Source organism: Oryctolagus cuniculus, chromosome 6, assembly GCF_964237555.1.
Source record: "Oryctolagus cuniculus chromosome 6, mOryCun1.1, whole genome shotgun sequence".
Classification (NCBI taxonomy): domain Eukaryota; kingdom Metazoa; phylum Chordata; class Mammalia; order Lagomorpha; family Leporidae; genus Oryctolagus; species Oryctolagus cuniculus.
This window is the reverse complement of record NC_091437.1, coordinates 145,428,728-145,436,303: the sequence shown is the minus strand read 5'-3', so window position 1 is coordinate 145,436,303 and position 7,576 is coordinate 145,428,728. Positions and strand designations below refer to the sequence as shown.

General features: G+C 38.5%; 1 protein-coding gene across 1 annotated transcript; it reads left to right on the top strand.

Moving 5' to 3' along the window:
• The first annotated feature begins 342 nt into the window (after window positions 1-342).
• On the top strand, window positions 343-904 carry LOC100352749 (small integral membrane protein 15). Its single transcript, XM_070075859.1, has one exon. It carries the CDS (start codon window positions 562-564, stop codon window positions 784-786), a length of 225 nt encoding a protein of 74 aa, XP_069931960.1. The 5' UTR covers window positions 343-561; the 3' UTR covers window positions 787-904.
• Window positions 905-7,576: the final 6,672 nt, after the last annotated feature.

Genomic DNA, 7,576 nt, shown 5'->3' with positions numbered 1-7,576 from the left:
GCTTCCGGCCGGGCGGCGTGCGGGGAGCGGGAGTCCGGGCGCCCGGCGCGCGGGAGTGGAGCCTGGTGGCGGCCGCTGCCGTGCGGAGCGGAGCGGAGCTGGCGTCGCAAGGTGCGGCGCTGGCGTCGCAAGGTGCGGCGGGGTCGACCGCGGGCCCCCGGGCTTGCGGGGCTGTGCGCGCCCCGCCCAGGCCGCGGCGGGTCGAGGAACCCTGCGTTTTGCAGGCCCAGGGGCAGCGGTGAACGTGGCCCCGAGCGCCCTGGGCCCCGATGGGAGTTCTTTTGCTTATCTCTGAAACTTGAAGTAGTTAACTCGTTGGCCTGGAGAAAGATCCATCCCAGAAGAGCCTGGTTCGACCGTGGGGCGTAGGAAGTCTGGATGCAAGCTCATCACCTGCATAGATTTCCCACATCTCAGGAGCAAGCATACAGTAGAACTAGAGGAGGTGACAAAAACCAAAAACCGAGGGTCATCTGAAATTGTAACTGGCTCACTGATGATCGTTGGGCAAAGTTAAGAGATCACCATTCAAGCATAAGTTTTCCTAAGACTGCTGCCGAGATGTTTGACATAAAGGCCTGGGCTGAGTATGTTGTAGAGTGGGCTGCAAAGGACCCGTATGGCTTCCTTACAACAGTTATCTTGGCCCTCACCCCGCTGTTCCTAGCAAGCGCGGTCCTCTCCTGGAAGCTGGCCAAGATGATTGAAGCCAGGGAGAAGGAGCAAAAGAAGAAACAAAAACGTCAAGAAAATATCGCAAAAGCTAAGCGGCTGAAAAAGGACTGAAGGTATCAACAGGTTCTGCAACCAGAGGAGAAATCATTGGAAAACGAAGCAGCTTCGGCGGGACCACCGAGGTGTCATTGGATCTGACAGTATTTAATAAATCAAATCTGAACATACAGAATAATGTCTGACCTCAATACTGTATTAACTTTTAAGACTTGGGTGTAGAAGTTTGTTGGTATCTACTGACAGTTACTTTAACTTGGCATCTGTATACAAATGGAGTATCTCTGATCTAAAAATCTGAAACTTTAAAATATGAAATTTTGTGAGCACAGATATGATGCCGCAAGTGGAAAATTCCACACCTGACCTTCTGTGATGGGTCACAGCCAAAACACAGGCACACTACAAATACTGTATAAATTGACCTTCTGGCTAGGAGGAGAGAGTGTGTGTGTGTAATGATCAATTTCATGTTTAGACCTGGATCTTATATCCAAGATATCTTACGTATATGCAGACATTTCCAAAATTCAGGAGATTCTTAAACACTTAACGGTCCCAAGCATTTCAAATAAGGGATACTCAACCTGTAGCACAAATTTTTTTGTAACTGACCTAGTCTTATGCCATTTTATGGCTTAGGTACCGAAATGAAAACATCCTGTGGAGAGAAATGACTAAATTGCGAGCTCTCCTCAAGTGCTAGTTTGTAACGGGGTCCTATTCTGGACCAACATTATTAAGAATGAAAAAAATGTCTTCAGAGCTGAAAAATGTGCTTTGGCTTAAAAAAGATACAGTAATTAATCATATCTTTTGTCATTATTGCTTATTTCTTAGAGTAGGGTCATTTCTGGCTTTCTCAAAGCAAAAGAGTATTTCATTTTCTGCATTTTTCTGATTTTAGCCTTTGAGACAACTGTTAATTAACACATTCTGCATTTTATAAAGAATTCTCAGTATCTTGACTGTAAAATACCACCCACTAGATATAACAGTTTTTGTACTTATGAACACTGCCATTTTCTTAGAGATGAATTGTTGAGAAGAGTAACGCTATGATTTAAAGCTTAAAGTAAAATGCAATCGCCATAGCACCTTGAAACCATTTATGAGGGGTCTTTTGAAAGTTCACAGAAAAATGAAAAATCTATGCATGGATTTAAAAATATTTTTGCACCAAAAATAAACTTATCTTTTAATTCCAATTTTTTCATGAACTTTTTGAAGTAGCCTTGTATGCTTGTGCTAACTAGAGCTGTGAAATGGTTGAAATGTCTTATCAGATATTTGGCTGATTGTATAGATCCTACTTTTATTCGATTCTTTAACTCAAGTAACAGTGATAAACTGTACCTTTTGATCAAACAGGTTTGAGATGAAAATTAAAATTTCATATTTCTTTTGGAAAACTCTTAAAGAGTTAACAGTTAAGTCATACTTCATAAGTGGCAAAAAAGGCTTGAAATTTGGAAAAATTTTGTTGAGTACAATAGTAACTGCTGTGGAGAGGATAAATTGTCAAAATAAGAATGTGCTATATATAACTAGAAGTACAGAGCTAAAGGATCTTTCAGTTCAGTAGGATATAAGACGTTACCGTGAAACATGGCTTTTATAAATGTCTTGTCTGGTAACTCTGTTCACTGTCAGTATGTAGTAGCTTATTAATGTTTCCTGTACTTCTGATAGTGAATTTAAGTTACAAAAAGTGGTCCACTGTCTCTAATTTAAAAATGAACTCGATATTGAAATAAATATGATTCTTTTTTATAAAAAAAAAAAGAAAAAAAAAAAAGAAAAAGTGAAGACTGAACTAAGCCACAGATGCATAGTCCAAAGATAAAAGCCATCACAGGGGAAAAAAACAAAGCAAAAAAGAAACCAAAAATATCTCTACAAATGCCAAATAATAAATACAGCAATTCAAGAAATAAGAATAAGGAAGACAACATGACACCCCCAAAAGAACACAACACTTCAGTACTAGAATATAAAGATGAAGAGCTTGAAGAAATGCCAGAAATAGAATTCGAAAAATTGATTGTAGGATTACTTAGAAGTGATCAGAGGCAAATCCATGAACTAATGCAATCCACACATGAGAAACTCTCTCTTAAAGAGAAATCAATATGAAATCCTGGAAATGAAGAATTCAACAGAACAAATAAAGAATGAGCTGGAAAGCCTTAACAACAGAATTGGTGAAGCAGAAGAAAGAATATCTGAGTTAGGAGACAAATCTCTGGAAATTTTACAGTCAGACCAAAAAACAACAAGAAGAAATTAGAAAACTAAAAAACACTGTTGAAGATCTACAGGATACTGTCAAATGACCAAACATATGGGTCTTGGAAGTTCCTGAAGGCAGGGAGAGAATGAATTAGCAGCCCTCTTTAGCGAAATAAACACAGAAAACTTCCCTAATTTGGAGAAAGAAAGGGACATCCAAGTCCAGGAAGCACATAGAACTCCTAATAGACATGACCAGAAAACATCTTCACTATGACACATTGTAGTCAAACTCTCAACAGTAAAAAATAAAGGAAAGATTCTAAAATATGCAAGAGAGAAATGCCAGATTACTTTCAGAAGATCTCCAATTAGACTCACAGCAGCCTTCGCATTAGAAACCCTACAGGCTAGGAGAGAACAGTGAGATATATTCCAAGTCTTAAGACAAAAAAACTGTCAACCCAGAATATTGTACCCTGCAAGCTGTCGTTTATGAATGAAGGAGAAATAAAGCCCTTCTGCAACAAACAGAAATTGAAAGAATATGTTACCACTCATCAAGCCTTACAAAAGATGCTTAAGGATGTGCTATACACAGAAACACAGTCACCACTACAAAAGAAGGTGAAGGCAGAAAATCTCCCAGTAAAAGTACAAATGAAATCCAAAGTAAACAATAGCAACATTTATGGGAAAATGGCAGGGCAAAGTTGTTACTTATCATTGTCATTATGAATGTAAATGGCTTCAGCTCTCCAGTTAAAAGACACTGACTGGCTGAATAGATTAAAAAAAACAAAACCCATCTATTTTCTGCCTATGAGAAACACATGTCACCAACAAAGATACCAGCAGACTGAAAGTGAAAAGATGGAAAAAGACAGTCCATGCTAGCAGAAACCATAAAAGAGCTGGAATAGTCATCCTAACATCAGACAAAATAGGCTTTAATACAAAAAACATTAAAAGAGACAAAGAAGGCCACTATGTAATGATTAAGGGATCAATTCAATAGGAAGATGTTACTATTATAAATGTAAATGCACCTAATTACAGGGCACCTGGATATTTAAAAGAAATGGTAATACATCTAAAGGGAAACATAGACTCTAATACAATAATAATGGGGGACTTCAATATCCTACTTTCAGCAATAGACAGATCAACAAGAAAGAAAACCAGCAAGGAAACAACAGTTTCATCAACACTATTGACCAAATGGATATCCACAAAACTTCCCATCTTACAGTCGCAGAATATACATTCTTCCATTCTTCTCACCAATGCATGGAATTTCCTCTAGAATTGATCACATGCTAGGCCATAAAGCAAGTCTGAGCAAATTCCAAAAATTCAAAATCATACCATGCATCTTCTCTGACCACAATGGAATGAAGTTGGAAATCAATAATGCAGGAATCTCTAGAACATATGAAAACACAACGAGACTTAACAACATGCTCCTGAATGAATAGTGGATCATTTAAAAGATCAAAAACTTCTGGAAACAAATGAAGACAACAATGTAACATATCAAAACTTATGTGATACAGCAAAAGCACTGTTAAGAAGAAAGTTTAGGCCGGCGCCGTGGCTCAATAGGCTAATCCTCTGCCTGTGGCGCTGGCACCCCAGGTTCTAGTCCTGGTCGGGGCACTGGATTCTGTCCCGGTTGCTCCTCTTCCAGTCCAGCTCTCTGCTGTGGCCAGGGAGTGCAGTGGAGGATGGCCCAAGTGCTTGGGCCCTGTACCCGCATGGGAGACCAGGAGAAAGACCTGGCTCCTGGTTTCGGATTAGCGCAGTGCGCCGGCCGCAGTGTGCCAGCTGCAGCGGCCATTGAGGGGTGAACCAATGGAAAAGGAAGACCTTTCTCTCTGTCTCTGTCTCTCACTGTCCACTCTGCCTGTCAAAAAAAAAAAAAAAAAAAGAAGAAGAAGAAGAAGAAGAAAGTTTATTGCAATTGGTGCCTATATCAAGAAACTGGAAAGGCACCAAATAAATGAACTATCAGTGCATCTCATGGATGTAGAAAAACAACAGCAAATCAAACCCAAAAGTAGTAGGAGAAAATAAATAATTAAATTGGAGAAAATAAACAAAATTGAAACCAAAAAAACCCTAAAGATCAGCAAAATGAAGAGCTGTTTTTTTTTTTGAAAAAAAATAAACAAAATTGACACACCACTGACCCAACTAGCCAAAAAAAAAAAGAAGTGAGAAGACCCAAATCAATAAAAATAGAGTTTAATAAGGAAATTAACAACAGACACTATGGAAATAAAAAGAATCACCATCAATTACTACAAAGAGCTGTATGCCATCAAACCAGAAACCTAGAAGAAATGGACAGATTCTTGGACACATACAACCTCCCTAAATGGAACCATGAAGACACAGAAAACCTAAACAGAATAATAACCAAGAAAGAAATTGAATCAGTAGCAAAGACTCTCTGAATAAAGAAAAGCCCAAGACCGGATAGCTTCACTGCTGAATTCTATCAGACATTAAAAAAAGAACTAAATCCAATTCTTCTCAAACTATTCAAAACAATTGAAAGGGAGGGAAGCCTCACAAATTCTTTCTATGAAGGCAACATCACATTAATTCCTAAACTTGAAAAAGATACAACAGAGAAAGAGAATTACAGACCAGTTTTCTTGATGAACATAGATGTGAAAATCCTCAACAAAATACTAGCCAATAAAATCCAACAACACATCATAAAGATCATTTGATGAAGAGGGTTTATCCCAGGTATGCAGGGATGGTTCAGCATTTACAAATAAATCAATGTGATACATCACATTAACAAATTGAAGGAAAAAAAAACCATATACTTATCTCCATAGATGCAGAGAAAGCATTTGATAAAATACAACACCCTTTCATGAAAAAAACTCTAAGCAATTGGGTATAGAAGGAACATTCCTCAACAAAATCAAGGCAATTTATGACCAACCCATAGCCAGGGTCCGATTGATTGTGGAATTGTTGGAAGCATTCCCACTGAAATCTGGAACTAGACAAGGATGCCCATTCTTACCATTGCTGTTCAATTTAGTCCAGAAGTTCTAGCCAGAGCTAGTTGGCAAGAAAAAGAAATCAAAGGGATACAAATTTGGAATGAGGAAGTCAAACTATCCCTATTTGCAGATGACATGATTCTAGACACAGGGGAGCCAAAAGACTCCACTAAGAGACTATTGGAACTCACGGAAGTAGCAGGATATAAAATCAACACATAAAAATCAACAGCCTTTGTATACAAAGACAATGCCATGGCTGAGAAAGAAATTCTAATATCAATCCCATTCACAATAGCTACAAAAAAATCAAATACCTTGGAATAAATTTAATCAAGGATGTCAAAGATATCTATGGTGAGAATTACAAAACATTAAAGAATGAAATAGAAGAAGATACAAAAAAATGGCAAAATCTTCCATGCTCATGGATTGGAAGAATCAATATCATCAAAATGTCCATACTACTGAAAATTTACAGATTCAATGTGATACCAATCAAAAAAACAAGGATATTCTTCTCAGATCTAGAAAAAATGATGCTGAAGTTCATATGGAAACACAAGGAACCTCGAATAGCTAAAGCAATCTTATACAACAAAAACAAAGCTGGAGGCATCACAATACAGGATTTTAAGACATAATACAGGGAAGTTATCATCAAAACAGCCTGGTAGTTGTACAAAAACAGATGAATAGACCGATTGAACAGAATAGAAATGCCATAAATCAATCCATGCATCTACAGCCAAATTATCTTTGACAGTGAAACTAAAATCAATCCTTGGAGCAAGGACAGTCTCTTCAACAAATGTTGTTGTGAAAACTGTATCTCCACATGCAGAAGTATGAAGTAAACCCCTACCTTACACTTTACACAAAAATCCACTCAAAATGATTTAAAGACCTAAATTTACCACCCAACACCATCAAATTATTAGAGAATATTGGGGAAACTCTGCAAGACATTGGCAAAGGCAAATACTTCTTCAAAAAGACCCCAGAGGCACAGGCAATCAAAGCCAAAATTCACAAACTGAGAAGCTTCTGTACTGCAAAAGAAACACTCAGCAAAATGAAGAGGCAACTGACACAATGGGAGAAATTATTTGCAAACTATGCAACTGAAAAGGATTAATTATCAGAATATATAAAGTTTTCAAGAAACTCAACAACAAAACAAACAACTCAATTAAGAAATGGGAAAAGGTGGGGTTGGCACTGTGGCATAATGGGTAAAGCCACTACCAGCAGTGCTGGTATACCATGTGGGTGCTGGTTCGAATCCCGGCTGCTCCACTTCTGATACAGCTCTCTGCTATGGCCTGGGAAAGCAGTGGAAAATGACCCAAGCCTTTGGGTCCCTGAACCTCGTGGGAAGACCTGGAGAGGATCCTGGCTCCTGGCTTCAGATTGGCACAGCTCCAGCCATTGCAGCCAACTGGGGAGTGAACCAGCAGATGGAAGACCTCTCTCTCTTTCTCTCTTTCTGCCTCTCTTTCTCTCTCCATGCTTTTCAAAAAAAAAAAAAAAAAAAAAAAAAAAAAAGAAAGAAAGAAAGATGAAAAGAAATGGGAAAAGGA